Consider the following 19,348-nt stretch of genomic DNA (forward strand, 5'->3'; position numbering starts at 1 on the left):
TTTATATATTTTTTTTTTTTTTTTTTTTTTTTGGGGGGGGGGGGGGGGGCTTTTCTTTATTTGGATTTTATCTTATGCTAGAACATAATGATTTTTGTATTTTTAAAGGGAGAAATTCTGATCAATGCATTATTTTCAAAGAGGCATTAATAAACTGATTGTTCATAGTCATTCCTCTCTCGTGCATGTATTATTCTTGTTGAAGTAGAAATATTGGTAATTTCTGATAGGGTGAAAGAATTAATTTTCATCCTGTGACAGTTGGGAGATGTAATATAATGGTATGGTATTTTTAATATTTCCTTGTAATATTTGGTATTATTGTTAAACGGTCAACTGAAGGAGCATATCGTCTTATTGATTTTTGAGGAAAAATCAACTGAGAAAAAAAACAACTGAATTATGAATGAGAGCAACTCGCGCATGTACACGCACATGCACACGCACACGCACACGCACACGCACACGCACACGCACACGCACACGCACACACACACACACACACACACACATTCTGAATACATACATTATTGTGCAACATACTAGAGATGTATTTGAGGATAATGTAATGTTATGATATATATGAAACAGTCTCTGGCAGTTGGGTGTATTTTTGTTATTTAGCAGTATTGTTAACTTTGATTTTAAAACAAATTTTTTCTGAGATGAGAAAAAATGGAATAAGTAAAGTAAGTAAACTTAATAAGAATATATAGTTGAGTTTTTCTATTTCAAGGATGGGCATAGGAGAACTAGGTTATGTAATGTGCTTTACAATTTACCATGAACATTTTTCCATGACATTTTGAGAGTCTAGATTTAAGGAACAAACAGCAGACCTGTCTGATCCCAGGTGAGACCCATTCATGGTTAACCATTTCTAACTGTACAGGTGTTCTCGTGTGGTTGGCAAAACACACCTAGTTTTAGGCTTTTGACTGTTGTATCTTGTGATAATGAGATTTTCTCTAGGTTGAAATTAAAAATGTATTTCTGTTAACTTTCTTTCTTTTTACTTCAGTAGATTATCATTTCAAATTTCAAAGGTATTGTTTTGTATTATATTTATTTGCAACTGTACTTAAAAGCTGGTGTGGAAAGTAAAGAATGTCTAACAATATTAATGCACTGCTTTATATGTGCAATCAGTTAAGATGAATTAGCTGTTTTAAAACTTATTTTGACATATAGTATATAAGAGAAAAATGAAGAAAATGAGTCAAATTTCAAAATAAAAAGTCTCATTAAACAGACTCCCAACAATTTTGGTTCAGTGATCAGTATTATGACATTTTAGTAATTATACCCTTTTTTCTGCTTAAAATAGGAAGGCCCAGAAAAAATATTTACTCCAATATAGTGAGTGAAAGTATGGATGTGTAATGATCTCTATTACATGTATTTTTCATATTGAGAATGGTTTAGATATGTATTATTTAATATTCTGGGCTGATGGAAGTGTATAGACATCGTTGAAACATTCAAGAATGCAACTTTAGAAAATTGATTTGTTGCAAAATAGTATGTTTTGGTTTCAGTGAATAAAGGATTCATCAGAAATTGCTACTATATTTTAACATATTTTGGAATATCCCAAGTAAAGCTTGATAGTATTAGTTGATGGTTGTCTCTGAGCCATGGCACAAGCTATGCCAGTTACACGGCCTGGAAAAGATATGAGTTTAATGTATGTATTTCTTTTTTTTAAGGTGGAATGCATTATTTGCTCACAAAAGAAGGAGTATTTTTGACAAGTAGACAAAGATTTTACTTATGCATACCAAAAAAGGAAAAATACTTTATTACAAGGAGAATGTTTGATTTTCATTTCCTTTGCCAGACAATGGGAATAATATACAGAGTATACTGAACTAATTTAACTTCCTCAAAGAAAATAACAGTATAATAAATATTCTGTCACAGAAATTCATACCAAAGGACATTCTATAAGGTACCAGTAGATATGAAAAATAAAGTATTCATGTTCTAGTATTCATATTATTGTGTGTTGTCCTGTTGCATAGATATTTCATATAACTGTGGTAGTTCAGTATTAATGTGAGCAGTTTACTTGTGTATAGATTTATCTTATTTTACTATGATGTACCTTAATCAATAAGACCTAGACTACCTGTTACCAAATAAGATCAGTGTACTTAAATTAAATTTAATTATATTTTGGATGTTGTTAGTGACCAGTAAGATGGTGACTAGGTTATGTATTGTAACTTGAGTGAATAGTTGTTTGTGTGCGTGTGTGTGTGTGTGTGTGCGTGTGCGTGTGCATTTGTGTGTGTGTGTGTGTGTGTGTGTGTGTGTGTGTGTGTGTGTGTGTGTGTGTGTGTGTGTGTGTGTGTGTGTGTGTGTGTGTGTGTGTGTGTGTGTGTGTGTGTGTGTGTGTTATATATTTATATATAGATATATATATATATATATTTATATATATATATATATATATATATATATATGTGTGTGTGTGTGTGTGGGTGTGTGTGTGTATGTTGTGTGTGTGTGTGTGCGTGTGCGTGTTTTGTGTTGGGTGTTTGTGTGTGCGTGTGTGTGTGTGGTGTGCGTATGTATGTTATATATATATATATATATATATATATGTGTGTGTGTGTGTGTGTGTGTGTGTGTGTGTGTGTGTGTGTGTGTGTGTGTGTGTGTGTGTGTGTGTGTGTGTATGTATGTATATACATATATATATGTATATATATGTATATATTTATATATATGTATATATATAATATATATATATATATTATATATTTATATATATTATATATTATATATATATATATTTATATATATATATATATATGTGTATATTTATATTATATATATATATGTGTGTGTGTGTGTGTGTGTGTGTGTGTGTGTGTGTGTGTGTGTGTGTGTGTGTGTGTGTGTGTGTGTGTGTGTGTGTGTGTGTGTGTTTGATGGTTTGTTTATCAAGAGAGATAAAGTGAATTGTTTCATTAATGTTACTTCTATTAAAAATCAAAATACAGTTTATTGTTTTTATATATGCTATGCATTGTTGTAAAATAGCATTATTTACTGGAATGAAATGTTTAGATATTATAAATTTACCATTATACAGTATAAGTGGACCATTATACAGTATAAGTGTAGCACAGACATTTACCCTGTGAAAAAGTAAAAATTTGGGGTACTGTCTGTAATTTTCATATCTCAGCCACAATTGCTAATGAGAAAGAGAGAAAAATCAGGGAAACACACATCAAAAGTATCAGCTACCTCATTTAAAATGGTTGTGGTCAACTCAAGTAAATCTTTGAATCTAAGGTTTGTCTACTTTTGCTATTATCATGTAACCGATTGTAAAATGGTTATGAAATATTTTGTTAAAAGTCACTTCGGTATGTTCCTCGAGTCGACTGATACAAGAATTTATCTTTGATTTCTATATGCTGTTTCAGTTAAACAATAAGACTGGACACACTCAATCCAAAGAAGTCAGTTAAGGCACTCCACTAGCAATGCATCATGAGAAATATCAATATAAAAAAATACTCTTTTGGTATGCCTTTGAAATATATTTGTTTTATTATTTCTTTTACTCATATTTTTTTGTGAATTCTTTTGCACTGAATTCTTTGGGGAATACTTCATTAAAATTAAATTAATATTTTTGCTGGAAATATGTTGATCCTTTTTTTGGGGGGAGGGGGCTTTTGAATTTATAAAATTTATGATGTTTTACTGATGAGTTTCATGTTGTAGTTTCCAGTCTTTTGGAATAGAGATCAACAGTTTTTTGACAGTTGATTTTGCATTTGATAGGTAAGACAAGCATATTATAACTGAAAAAATAAATCATTAAGTAAAATTTATGTGTTAACATAGGAAAAAGTATAACTGACATTGGTTTTAAGGATTTGAACTATAATATCTCTTCAGATGTTAAATGTCCAAATTGCTTGCCAAGAGAGCATCTTAATTGGTCAGTGGTTGATATAGTGCTTATTTTTTTTATTTTTCTCATTTCCTTTCCTATGTTCAACATGTCTGGTCTTACATTATCTAATGAAATGGTATTCAGTTTCTGTCTGCTGAGGTAATGCCAGAAATCACTAAAAGGAAAGATTTCAAATATAATTGCTATCTAGAGCTTGGTAATGGAGAAGGATTTATATAAAAGATATGTTGAAAATGAAATGCTTTAATATTATTGCTTTTGATTGTAACTAAAAAACTACCATAATAGAGTGGACTTTGCATCTATTATATCAGTCCTTTTAGCTAGATTATGGTTACATACAACAGGAAAATATACACTGATTTCACTATCGTTACCCCTCAAATCAGTTTAGAAAAACAGCATTAAGGAAATGTATTGTTCATCATCCTCTGTTATTCATTGTTTTTTTTTTTTTTTTATTACAATAATGTATAAAATGGACACATGTTGTAAGACCTTTTAATGTCAGGCTACTTTGATATCAAAAAAATAAGGAAGGATTACTTGTTTAAAGATTCAAAGAATTTTTATTCTTTATCTGCATTTTTCAGACTAAAGAGTGAAGTACATGTTGCCTGGTGTTATCATGCTTTTTGCTTGACCCACTGAAAGCAAGGTACTAGTAGCTTGGGACCACGAAAAGTGTGGCATTAGTAATTCTTTATATTTTTGGTGATTTTGATATGAATTGTATCAGAGTAGATTACATTTTGTAGAATTATAGTTCGAATTATATGGTATTGATGCTATTATAATCTTTTTTTTTTTGCTAATTCATGATAGAAATTGCTTGAATCCTGTATATAAAGTTATGTATATATGATGTCTGGTTTCATATGTAAATAATTATAATCTTTATACAGAGTGGAATGTTGTATTATTTATACCCTTTATTCATGATAGTAAGACGAGATTTATAGTGATGTGCTGCAAGGCAATTCAGTTTTAGAAATTATGCCTTTTCAGGTCTTATTTTGGTATGGATAATCTTCAATATTAAATAAAAGTCAAGATATTCATAATATATTCATTTCTATAAATACACAACATGACAGATTATGAATAAAACTTGGTGAACAGAGATCTACCAAATATGTTTGTGATATAAATCAAATGAACTTATTGGAGAAATACTAATGGGGGGATAAGAACTGAATTAAGGGTAATGGAAGAAGTTGCACGGACTTAAAAGGAATCTGTAAGAGACAAATGAAATGCTAAGGAAAGGGATATGGTAATACTAAGTATAAGGAAATGTGTATATTAGATAAAATTTTATCTGAAATAATGGAATATACATTTTCAACATAAAAACTTGTTTGATATAATTGAATATTCTATACAGCACATGAATATATCATCCATTCTGAACAAGCATGCATTACTCAGCATAGAACAAATGGAATTTTGCAATAACTGTTAGATCTAAATCATAATTTACTCTAGCTTTGTGACAGAAAAATATAGTGATCATTAGGGAAGTGTTTACTTGTTTTGAGGAAACATCAAACTAGAAATCTACATGTTCATGACTGCAACTAAGCTAGGACTTTACATGGTATGTAGAATCACGGGAGCTGATGTAGCAAACTTCAAAATCTGGTTTTCAGTGAACCCAAACTAAGTGAATACCAGGGGTGTTGGAAGCACTATGGCAGCAAGGGCAACTGCCCCCCTACCTTCTTGCTGCAGGGTCAGTTGGGGCAGCTATGTGCCCTGTATGTAAAATGTTAAAGTAGTATTTTGAAAGTGCCTTCTTGTTATTTTCATTCCACATGAATAAATATCTATTTGTGTCTTTTTATGTCTTTGATTTCTCTCTCAAGCAAAAAAAACTTCAGTGGTGTTGCAGTAAACATACATATGCCTATTTTGAGGTAAACATTGTAGTGTTTTCTTCATAAAGCTTATTCATAGAAAGACAAGGTTTACAGGTCTCTTAGTTTTAGTGTTTGCCACAAGTTGGCTTTTCTTGTGGCAAACCCAGGATTATTCAGATAGGGCCACTGAAAACCTTGAGGGAGAGGGGAGGCAAAACCATAGAACAGAATTGTCAACTGAATTTCAGGAATATTATGTTGAAAAATATGTCAAAAGAGTTAAGGAACTGCATACTGATATTTTTTGGTTCATGATTCCGCTGTCAATAATAATAATTATTATCTGATGGTCAAGACCAATACCGGTAGGTTAACATGACATTCTTTCAATATGTTATGTATCTATATACATATATCACTCAACTCAACAGTATTCAGTTAGACTAGTAAAAGCAAAATTCCTTAAGAGGAATTTCAGCTATCATGACTAAAACCAAGCCGCTTAAGGATGAGCCTCTGAAGTGTACAGGCGTGGACTGGTTACATTTAATAGACGATATGTTGATATCATTATGTCACTATATTACATTACATTTTTGTTACCAACGTATAACCCACTAGTTTCAAGTATGGGGAGTGGTAAACTTGAAAGGGAGGCAGTGCCGGATCTACAGGAGATAAAGGGGCAGTTCCCTCTACCACTGGACTTGCCAACCCCTAGGTGCCCCCTATAAGATTGTAGTTTCTAAAACTGTAAGTGTAACGTATTAATCGCCACTGTGTACACATGTTCAGATGACAATAGTTAATAATAGCTTGATAAAATAATGGGTTCAATTATGCAAATAATTATTCCTGATAGATATAACTTACATTTGTATGCATATTTCCCCCCTTACCCCTACACCTAAAACCTCTAGCTCAGTGGTTCTCAATCTTTTTTCAGTGATGGCACCCTGAATTTATATAATCCTTTCTGTGGCACCCCTTTTTCACCATCACCCCTCCTCACATGAATTAACTTCTGATATAAAATTGTACCTGTTTGAATTACTTTAATTAATGATTTAAAATTATTATCCGTACTCAAACCCAAATTAACATATGATGTACTGTAGTACATGCCCAAACATAGAACTCGTCAGTGGAATTAGATTCAGAATATTAGATTAACTTAAGAGTTATGTTATCAGTAGTAGTAGTAGTAGTAGTAGTAGTAGTAGTAGTAGTAGTAGTAGTAGTGTGCAAAAGGAAATATCTACCTATATTTTAGTAAAATATTAGAGCAAGTAACTTCCTACACCGACATTTAATTATAGGCAGACTGCTACAGACTGTTTTACAAATGTACCTTGAAACGATCTAGCCAAGACAAAATTCATGGCAATCTTGTGGCACCCCTAGGCGCTGTCCGTGGCACCCCAGGGTGCCGCGGCACCCAGTTTGAGAACCACTGCTCTAGCTAGTGGTGGATGCAGGATATTGCAAAGGGGGGGGGGGCGGAGTGGGTAATAGGGGCCGCCTAACACCGAATTAAGGAGGAGGCATAGCTGCTCAAGTGGGAAAATTTAGTATTTCAAAGGCATTTTAAAAACGTTTTGGAGCAAAATATATTTAAATTTTTGTTGTCATAAATCGTTCCTTTGTCTGTTTGTCTGGAGCACAATTTGATAATTCAATTCCTGTGAAAACTGGTCGGTAAATGTGCTTCATGCTACAACTTTCAGATCTTTGAGACCGTATCAGATCAAGTTCTTTCAGGTCTTTGAGACCATATTAGATCAAGTTCTTTTTACAAGAGATTCTGAGTTATTACAGAATTTATGTCGATGTTATGCTTGCAACATGCCGATCTTCTTAATCGATTATCATGGCCATGCTATACCCACTGGTGTGACTAGGAGTAAGTAATATACTAACTCAGTTTGCTAATACTTGCACACAAAAACACAGTCATGAATTCCCAATTTTAGGACCGGAAAATATTACTTTTACATAAACAACACAAGTGGATTTAGCTTTGCCTCTATACTGTAAGGATCTCCCTTAAACAGAGAAACATCACATACACACGCAACCAATGTACACTAGTCTCAAGGATTTAGATATAGAGGAAACTGTAGTAAATAGTAGAATAGAGAGAAATATGTAATTGTAAACAAAAGTAATAAAGGTTAAAATACATCTCCCTAAAATAAGTTGGATGTCGACCACAGCCATTGGCGAGGACGGGGCCAGTGGACTGTTCTGTGAAATATTATTGCATATATATTTCACAACACAAAGACTCGTTTGAAACGAATAGGAGGTCGAATTTTTATTTAAAAAAAAAAAAAAAAAAAAAAAAAATCTACGGTAGGCATATCTTTTCAGCGTACGTGTAGACGAACTTGTCCCTGTCTTCGTGAGAATTGTCAGTTGAAGGGGCATTCGCTCCCGGTTCACATTAAATGACTAGTTCTTGAATTGAATGTTGCGGTCACGATCTCACCAATGCCTCGTATTACATTCTGTCGAGCTGCAGGACTCTAGAATCCTATTGGATTGCTAGCTAGTGATGTAATATGATAATACGGAGTAGATAAATTAAGAACAAATATACAGTGAAAAAATGTAAGTATTATTAGATAAGGTAGTTAACTAAGTAAACTAATGTTTTTTTTCAAACACGATAAAGAAATTGAAAAAATACCGATTTGTGTGCAATACTGTAGGACTGAAAATATTTCCGTAATGCCGATCCAATCATATTCTTGAGTGAGGTCAATGTACATAATCACAGAACTTATATTTTTTTTACAATATCCTCATATGATCTGAATCTTTATTAATATATATATCCTATTCCGTTTGAAAGAATCCTGTCCATTGCACACTTCTAGAATAGTGCCCGTAAGGCCCCTAGAATGGTGACCTTTCGGTGTGTCTCAGATGGATAATCACGTAGTAGGACACATGCACACACACACACACACACACACACACACACACACACACACACACACACACACACACACACACACACACACACACACACACATTACAGAGCCGGTTTTTGGCATAGGCGGTGCCATAACGCGCCACTATCTGGAGGGGGATTAGCGGCGCCGTTTGAATAATAGCTCGAAATACCCGAATATATGTTGATGAATAAACAAAACTCGCATAGAGAGCTAAAACGGGTTGAACCGGCTCTGTGCACACACACACATACACACACACACATATATGTGTATATATATATATATATATATATATATATATATATATATACATACACATATACACATATACATATACATATACATTTACATACATATACGTATACATACACATACACATGCACACACACACACACACACATATATGTGTGTGTGTATATATACATACATACATATATATATATATATATATATATATATATATATATATATATATATATATATATATATATAATGTACCCATAGCAAATATAGCGGAAGGACATGTCCCAGAATCCGAAATTCCGTAAAACCCAGTGGTTACATGGCCTATAACCTTAGCACCGGTACCTATGGTGACCCTATTCTCTTACTGTCTAAGCGCATACTTTACTGTATTGCCTAATCGTGGCCTTTGTAACAGCTACCCCGGGGATCCTGTTGGTCATTCCAGTTGGAAAATTTGGTCCCTTTATCATCATTATCATTACTATTATTATTATCATTGGTGTCATTATTGTAATCATTATAATCATTACTAATGTCATTATTGTTATTATTATTATTATCAGTTGTAGTGTTATCATTATCATCATTATTATCACTCTCATTACTATTTCAGTATTAGCATAACTATTATCATCATAGGCTTACATTCTTTTTTATTACTATTTGTTTTATTCTGGGCACTGTCTATTGGTTTTGTTAACTATTTTTCTGATTATATGAGGTTAGCAAGTCTAGAGTTAAAAATTGTGTGATTCCCCTCCCCCACCCTTCATCAGAAAATAATTTCAAAAGGCCTTGTACTTAATGATATAATATTTATAGTTTTCAGTGTTTCCATTTGTGTTTTGTTGCATAAACACACAAGTAATACAACGAAGATGATGATAACGATGATACCAGTGCTATTCACAGCAATGATGTAACACAGTAACACGCCCCATAAAAATATAAAAGTCCCCCCCGAAACAAACCCATTTTCCTCCCTCAAAAGAAGGTCCAGCCGGGAGATCAAAACAAAGCGGGACAGAGAAGAAACACATACTCTCACAAACACCTAAAAAAAAAGACTAATACACATTCTTACTCTTTGATATAACATCAGCGTATACCAGAGGAGCCTTAAAGTCCCCCAAAAGATCCTAAAAGGACCGAGAATCGCCTACATTCGAGCAGAGTGAACATGACCTCGGAGGACCCATATTATAACAGGCGCGTCAAAGGAACCGTGTTGTACCGGTACAGGAATGCAGCTACTTTAGGGATCCTCGCCTTGTCTGGGCTCTTTGGACTCGCTTTTCAGTAAGTTAGAAGGATTGGGATGGATGTTTGACACTAGAGATATGTTGTGCTCTTTCTGTATGATTTCGGGGAATAGGATATATAATTTGGGCTCTCGAATTTTTTTGGTATTTCATAAGCACTTAATTAATCGGTGTATAAGATTTTCCTTGCGAATTACCTACTGCGGATGTTATAAATTGGTTCACCGCTCGTAATTATCCTAAACGGAACAACATCGAGTGATGCTCTGGGCCTCTGCGCCTCGTATTTTAGCAAGGGTCGGCAAATTTATCTCTGTTTATTCTGGCAGGATAAAGCTTAGACTAACTTGATAAGTGACTTGGTAATCATTAATTTGCACATGTATATTTTATTCCTAATGTCTTTTTGTGTTACCTGTGACAGTTACATAAGTTGTCCCGTATCTGTATGGTCTATTTGGGGTGATTATCCGACCGCAAAATACAAAATAACCTATTATACCAATTTACGTTACAGAACAGTAGATTTACAAAATATATATGCTAGACTGGAGAAGGATAGTCTTCCTTGGTATAGGCTAAAAATATAACAGCAGTGTAAAATAGATTAAGACTTGACCATCTAGATTAGCAGATAACAATTTGTGAGTTACCCAAGTTTACGACACCAGTAATGACCTACATTCACTGCCGAGACCCAAGCTCCTCGAGAGTCTTAAGCCCATTTGGCTATAAGAAGGGAAGGCAGGTTACGATAAGGAGTTATTTTACATTTGATGATAAGCATATGTTCATGGGATAACCAAATTTTGTCTGTAAAATTGCTTGTTGCCATCAAATTGAATACCAATAATTTCTAGCCTCATTTCAAGTATTGCATTGAATTATCTATATTGATTTATTTGTGCTAACTACTAAGTAATGACTATGACATCTTGGGTTTTTTATTCTACCAGTGGGATATAGGCATTCCATAACTGTTACAATAATTAAGAAAGAAGAGTAAATAAAAATGGAATATTAAGGTCCCTTCAACCTGATTGACCTTGACGTTTGAGGATGACCCTAAAAAGTTTTTGATCAATTTGAAAACAAAATCTCATCAAAGACATTTTGACTTGTTTCTCATCATAGCACTTACATACATTAGAAATAGCAGTGAGTTTGCTAATTGGCTGAAATTAAGTTTTTAGGAACCATTATTCTGGGGAAGTAAAATATTAGAACTACATGGCAACTGGTATTGCTTAAAATGAATCATTATTAGAAAAGATGAAATAAAAGAGAAAACAAAGAATAGGATAGTGTAAAGATAGAGAAAAACTAAGCTAATAGCCACAAACAACACATAAAGCAACTTTATATTAGGGATAGACATTAATCGGCAGAAATCAAAGGTAAGACCACAGTCTCTTATCAAAGTCGTTGAATCTATTCCAGTGACGTCACGGTCTGCAACAAAGACAAACATTCTTACACCATGTACACTGGCAAGATAGAGCTTGTTAACCTCTTTAGCAATTTATCATCAAATAAAAAATGAGTCCAAACTTTATCTTCCTGATTGTGCATGGGAATGATTTATACGTGATGTTACTTCATGTGCTCCTGTTCTGAATGATTATCCTGTTCCCTACCGACCCTATTTATTGTCATCAGGTTGCTTGATCGTCAGTATTATTATATCTCTTTATTGGATTATAATAACATGGCTAGCTTATATCATACTATCTTTACCACAGTATCCTTTATTGCTATGTTATGAGAGTCTTATTATGTGTAATAGTGATTATTTGTATATTAATGATACTGCATATATGTATATATATATATATATATATATATATATATATATATATATATATATATATATATATATATATATATATATATATATATATATATATATGTATATATATAATAATTATATATATATATGTATATATGTATTAATATATATATATATAATATATATAATTGTGTTGTAATAATCACACACATACACATATACATTACATATCATACACTACACATATAATACATATATATAACATATCACACACAACACACACACACACACACACACACACACACACACACACACACACACACACACACACACACACACACACATATATACATATATATATATATCACACACATATATCACACACTAACACATACAAATACACATAAATATATTATATAATATAGTATATAATTAATATTATTCCAAAATGAATAGCATTATATAATTAATACTATAACAGTCACTAAAGATTGTTTGCAAAAATTGCAGATGATTTTAGAGAACAAAATCTATATTCTTTTCTGTAATTACTTGTTGATACTAAATGTTGTATATGAATAAATAGGTTCACATTATGAAAAGGTGTATAAATAATTTAATTTTTTTATAGTAATGTATACTTTTTACTTTTACTAGCATTCACAGTAGTTTCAGAGAATACGGAAGATCAATCGAAGGCACGTCGTATTTGATACAAGATCACATGAAGCATGCAGAGATTATATAGTCTACATTACAGTGACATTATTCCATTTAAGAAAAACATTCAAAAGGGACTTTTTATTATTCAGAATTTTGTTATTGCAAGGTCCTATCAAACATCTTTTGTTTATGTTAATAATGTGTACTAGTAAATGAAATTATCATCAGTTCCGAGTGTTTAAAAAGATTGTGAATGGATAGAAATTTTCAAATTTAATTTTCTTGCACATAAAAGTTACCAAGAAATGTATATATTGTTACATATTTGTACATATATTTGTGATTATATAAAAGATGTTACTCAAATAAAGTGAAAAACATAATCACATGACCAAAGATGAGTGCTAGTAGAGGAGGCCGCCTGTCTCGAAAGAGAAAGAAAGAAGATTCCATGACATTTTCCAGCATACATGATATCACTGACGACTTCCAGGAAGCTGCCACTGTGTTCAGGTAAACATGTCTTGGAGCTAAGACTCCTGTGTAATCAGTTGCTCTGTAATGTTTTAAGTTGACACACATGTACCCCCCCCCCCTCCCACCAACACATACTCTCACACACATTCACATGTACACACTCAAACACTTTCAAACATTCACTCACACACTTACACTCTTGTACACTTGTACTCACAAGTATACAAGTGTGCATTCACAATTGTACACATGCACATGCTCTGTTTCTTGTACATAACATATATTTAAAATCTTCTTTTACTGTATTATGTAATTTACTTTGGTGGTTCTTTCTCTTTTTTGACATAAGGCCACTTATTGGTACTCATCATTATTGGGCAATGTTTCTTTTTCCTTATAGTTACTGTATATTATATAGATTTTGATTTTGCTTTGAAGGTGTAAGTATTATATTTTCTTTGATATAATGTGGAACATAAACCGGTTTAAGAAATTATCTGCTTTTGTATTGATCACTGTAACAAAAGTGTGATAAAAGCGTGGATTTTTTCCATTTGCCTTTTAATTGATACTGTAAATTAGATTTGTAAGTGTGAATAACAGTTTCACATATTTCCTTTCTTTTTATTTTTCCTTTCAATAGAGTTCCAAAGAAAGCAAAGACTGAAAAGCCTCAACCTGCCCCAAGGCAAAGAGGCCGTCCCAAGAAAGGTAACACGGTGAGGCCGAACTCGCAGACAGCTAAAAAGACGAGTGGACCCGGCCCGAGAACGGAGGATCCAAGTCAGGAGATCTTGGAGATTGAGATTGATGAGGCTGAGGTTGATAGTGAACCTAAAATCAAAGAACTGGAAAAGGATACTGAAGCAAAGCAACTTCCAGAAGATGAAGAGCTCCTGGAATTAGAACAGTCAGTGTGCTCTGAATCAGAAAAGCTGTGTCCTTGTTGTAAACACATTGTTCCTGCTGCCCTTTTAGGCGACCACTTTAAGGAGTGCATGCAAAAATTCCAACTGGTGAAAAGGAGATCTGAGAGAAATACATCATCATCAAAATTAAAGCCTAAAGAGGGAGACTTTGAAGATGATGATTTGGAGGAAGGTCCAGTTTTTTCAAAGGTAATGTATTGTGGATAGGATAAAGATATTCACAGTATCATATTTACAAATTTGTTATTATTATTTTAGTGAATGAAAAGTAAAAAAAGATGTATAAATGTATATGAAAAAGTAAAATAATGAGTGATAAAACGCTTCACACTCTTTGTAGGAGGCCAAATGTTGAATAGTCTTGCCCTTTCCCTGTTTTTACTAATACATACTCAACATCATTTACCTGTGGTGTTAATGTGAAAGTTATCATTTTTGTATCTCCAATATCAGTATAAGGTTGATATTAATAATTGTCATACTAAAGTCATACCAAATTTGAATGAACAGAACCACATAACCAACATATACTATACAGCTCACTGACCCTTATATAAATTTTCTACTAACCAAATTTGCATTTGTGCCTGACCTGCCTTAACTCTGCCTTTCATTGTACTCTTCAGTCCAAGGAAAGGAGCCTCCAAGATCGTCTCCCACAGCAAGATGTGAAGGAAAAGGCTAAGACCTCAACAAAAACTGGGGAGGTAAGCCCCTACTCTTGAAAAATTTGCCCTATAAAAATATCCTATTTGTTTATGAGGCACAAATGAACAGGCGAAGAGATAAGATCAGTAAGAATTAAACTTGTTATTTGATAAGATATGTGTGAAGGTTTCAAGTACTAATAAGTTAGTTTTGGGCCAGTATGTGGTAGGCAGATCATTCCCAAGTAAATAGACACGCACGCGCGCACACACACACACACACACACACACACACACACACACACACACACACACACACACACACGCACACGCACACGCGCACACGCACATACACACACACACACACACACACACACACACACACACACACACACACACACACACACACACACACACACACACACACACACACACACAAAATATATATATTTATTATAAATCTACAGTGAGCTATGATCATTGTAAAAGTAGCCACTTGAAAATTTAGCCCTTAAAGGACATGTATAATATTTTTAGTCATGATCAGGTGAAGATTTTGGCAACCTGTATTAATATTCCACAAAAAGCCTGAAAAAGATTTTAATGTTTTCAAGCCTGATAATGTAGATTTTCATATGTAGATTTCAAAACCACACCCAATTTTATATGTGAATTGGATTAGAATAAGTAGTTGTGATTATTTTGTGCATATCTATGACTTTTTATATCTTTTAGAAAATGACCTTTATAAAGATATATCATCATTTTGTGTTAAGACTGAAAAATGCAGTGAAATAAAACTGATATTAACATTGATGTGGCCACACAAAGACAGGCATACCCCATATTCAATGGTGTAACCAATTTTTTTTTTTAATCTTGTTAATTACTGTTTATATTTAGTAGTTTAAAATGTTTTGTTTATTTCTCACTATTACTTGTATGAACATTTTGATAAAGTGGTTTTAGGTTTTATTTGTATCTTGTGACTGTATCTCTGGATTTCTTATTAGTTTCATTCAATTTGATGTATGATCAGGCCAAGTTCACATATAGATTATTAAAAGCCAACTATATAATTCTCAACAGAGGAGAAAAAACTGTTTAAAATTGTCTAGAAAATGATAGAAAACACACACAACATCTTAAGATGCCCAGTCCAGGCTGAACATGATGTGTCCCAACCCAAAAGGGTCAGTTTTGACTCTAATTAAACCTGCTATTCCAGGCCAAAAACAGGCGTGAGGCTAAAAAGACGACTAAACAGGCCAAGAATGACCCTGATCTGGCTATGGCACTGGCTCTCTCCCGCTCAATGGTTGAAGACGAAGCAGAGCAGAGGGCGTCAAGGGAAGAAAAACTCTTAGAATTAGGATTAGATAATATTGTAGATGAAGATAGAAAAGCACAGCCTCTTTTGTTGCCTCTTTCATCAGCTACAGGTATGAGATTCTTTTTAGTTTCATGAAGAAATAGAACAAATCAAACTTTGCATAAAAATATTTTGATAAGGATATAATGATCGATAGGTTAATGGAGAGATATATATAATGTACTTTTATATATCTATTTCTATTATATTTCAGGAAAAAGCCAGCCATCCAAAGGTCCAGGTAAAGGAAAAGGCAAAAAGCGCAACGCTGTTTGGCGTAATGCTGTCCTTGTAAATCGCTCCAAAGAGGAAAGAGAAAATATCATTAGTGAAAAGGTGGCTGCACTCTTAGCCGCTGAAGACACACAGAGAAATGAGTGGAAGGAACCGGGGAATGGCTGTAGGAAAGGAGCTCTGTTAAGATTTAAAGACAAGGTGAGCAGTGTATTTGCCTGTAGTTAGACCTAATTACTGAATATGTCCATGCTCTTTGATGAATGTGGCTCTGTAAAGGGATAAGAATATAGGGTAGGAAACAAACTTCCTGTAATATAAGTGTAGTTTGTATTCTCTCTCTGATGGAGATCATACAGATGCAGTTCAGACTGTATTCAGATTTTTTCCATAATCTTTACTCTTCTTTTTTTCAGAGTTGCAGCCTTTGGGAAGCAGCTCATAGTCACAGTGACCAGCCGTTGAGTGATTTTTATGTGCCTGATCTGGAGCCTTACATAGAGCCTAAAAAGGTTGCTGTTGGAGGCTTACTGAGAAGACTCTCGCAAATTCCAGGTCGATTGAATCTGACTGCTATTGATGAGGTAGGAGGAGGATTTTTAAAGTTTATTAATGAATTTGTAGTTTTCCCATTATGGTTTATGTTTATTCATCTTAATCTGTCATACAATTTTTAAAGAAAAAAAAAGTATACATATATGTCTGGAATGCTTTTAAGTACCTTTTTGAAGGAGTATGCGTAGTTTGGTCTGATGGCATAAGTTTAAATGTTTTATGTTTTAGTAAGAGCTTTGGAACCTTTTATTACCTGGAAATACAATAACATTTTTCTGTTTCTTCAGAACTCAGATTCAGACTCTGATGGAGAGGGAGACAGAAACTATGCCGTGGACCGAGATTCTACACAATCTGTACTGGCAGAACTCCTTGGATCCCAAGAGTGCCTAGACATAACACGTGCACATAATGCCATTAAGGCCGAAGATTTATCAAAGTATCAGGACTTTGAAGATCCTGTAGCAGACCCAAATGTTACTTTGGAAGCTGCTAGTGGGTTCTGGGTCTTGAGGCTACCAGGTGAAGGTTCTGAAGATAATATTGAAGGAGACAGGGACACCAGTGAAGTAAAGGATGAGAAAGACATTGATCTTGTCAAAAAGGACTCCAGTGAAGGAATAATGGTGACTGAGAGTGCATGTGAGAGTGATGGTTATCATGATGACAAAAGTGAGGGTGACTATTTGAGGGAGAACCAAGCAGAGGAAGGTTGTTCTTTATCATCAGACACCATGATTACTGAGGATGTGGGAGGAGATAATCTGCAGAAAAGCAAGGGAGTGTCTAGCAGTACTATTGATTTAGTCAGTGATAATGCATCTTCTGAACCTTTTCTAATAAATGATTCTTTAGGAAGAAGTGAAAGTGATAAGCTTATAGCCACAATATGTGATAGTGCAACAGAGGATGATGCCTCTCATAAAACTTCAAAGAATGCAGTGCTAGAGGGTGTTAGATCTGAAAAAGATGGTGAGCATGCATCAAGAAATGATAATGATTTAGAACACTGTGAGAGTGATGGAAGTGAGGATTGTGAAATTTCAATTATTTTAGATACTAGCTCTAGAACGGGTGAGTGCAATAGGGACAAATTATGTAAATCTCATCCAGAGGGTGAAATGAGTAATATTAGTCCTGAACCTAAAGAGCCTCCAAGAGAACTACAACTGAAGGATTTGATTGCTGCTGAAGGTGTCCAAGAGAAAGACTCTGAATCTAGTATGAATTCTGATGAGACACAGATATTTCTTGAAGACCAAGAATGTAACCTTAATGCAAGTGTAAGACAGCGCCTGCACACAGATGAAACAATCCTTTATACAGATGCAACTGACCTTTCTTCAGTACTAGGTAGAGAAATGGGTTGCCAGGAGAAAAAAGAGGAATCACATTATTTGAATATAGAAGAAGAAAGGAGAGTGAGTGACAGTTATGAGATTAGAGACCAAACTGGAGCCTTGATGAAAACCAAAGGTTTCTCTAATTTACAGACTAGGGAAAGTGACACTGAACAAAATGAAGATGAGAAGGAAGAAAGAGAGTGTAAGGAAAAGTATTCTGACAAGTCACCAGAACTGAAGTCTGAGGACCCCCTTCATGCTAAGCTTATCTATGACTGGGCTTCCTTATTAGCAAGTGGTGAAGGAGCTGATGTCACTATAACAACATCTGAAGGCAGTGATCTCCAGGCACATTCATTTGTAATTCTTGTAAGATGTCCAAAATTTTATCAGGAGGTTCAGAGTTTAGAAAAGAAGGTCACCTGGATGGATATATGTTTTGAAGGAGCATATATCTTTCTGTCATATATTTATACTGCAACCTGCAAAATTAAGGCAAAAGATGACTCCTTGTGGATGGACGTTTTTGATCTTGCTCTGAAGTATGAGTGTGAAGATCTGGTAACCTATTTAGAATCTTTATATAAAGCTAATCCAACTCCAATCAAAGTAATGACACCAACATCTTCAAAAGATGACATTGTTAAAACAGATATAAATATGCTGACGCCAAAGATGGTTAATTCTAAATCAGTAGGAATTATTGAAAAAAGAGTCAGAAGGTGTATCGATCTCTCACCAGAGACGAAAAGACCGGTTTCAATTGACGTAGTGATTGAAGATCCAACAAGAGATTCCTTAGCGCAACCCATACACTCTCCAGAGTTAGTGGTAATGAGTAGTGATCCCGAAAAGGATGGTGAAAAATGTAGCTCTCAATCCCCTGATCTCTTTAATGAATCATGTCTTAATGAAAATCAAAGTGGTAGAACATTTCCATCCAGCTCACCACCAGGGCTGAGTGAGCTTCAACAGTCTCCATGCAATAAATCTATACAAGATGAAGAAGCAGATTTGAGTCTTGGAATGGAGTCAAAAACTTCATCTTCAAAACTTAATTCCT

General features: G+C 34.0%; 1 protein-coding gene across 1 annotated transcript in view; it reads left to right on the plus strand.

Moving 5' to 3' along the window:
- The first annotated feature begins 12,696 nt into the window (after nucleotides 1-12,696).
- The window catches only part of mus312 (mutagen-sensitive 312), a 16,021-nt gene continuing 9,369 nt past the window's right edge, over nucleotides 12,697-19,348 (plus strand). Inside the window, exons 1-7 of the mRNA XM_086543037.1 lie at nucleotides 12,697-13,241; nucleotides 13,849-14,323; nucleotides 14,761-14,841; nucleotides 16,010-16,223; nucleotides 16,368-16,588; nucleotides 16,804-16,971; nucleotides 17,230-19,348. The exon at nucleotides 17,230-19,348 is cut by the window's right edge and continues 1,082 nt beyond it. Coding sequence (XP_086399163.1) covers nucleotides 13,126-13,241; nucleotides 13,849-14,323; nucleotides 14,761-14,841; nucleotides 16,010-16,223; nucleotides 16,368-16,588; nucleotides 16,804-16,971; nucleotides 17,230-19,348 — 3,394 coding nt within the window. The 5' untranslated portion in view covers nucleotides 12,697-13,125. The remainder of the gene's footprint in view (nucleotides 13,242-13,848; nucleotides 14,324-14,760; nucleotides 14,842-16,009; nucleotides 16,224-16,367; nucleotides 16,589-16,803; nucleotides 16,972-17,229) is intronic.

The sequence above is a fragment of the Penaeus japonicus genome, unplaced genomic scaffold (assembly GCF_977035675.1).
Source record: "Penaeus japonicus unplaced genomic scaffold, GWHDUDI00000001_assembly GWHDUDI00000013, whole genome shotgun sequence".
Taxonomy (NCBI): Eukaryota; Metazoa; Arthropoda; class Malacostraca; order Decapoda; family Penaeidae; genus Penaeus; species Penaeus japonicus.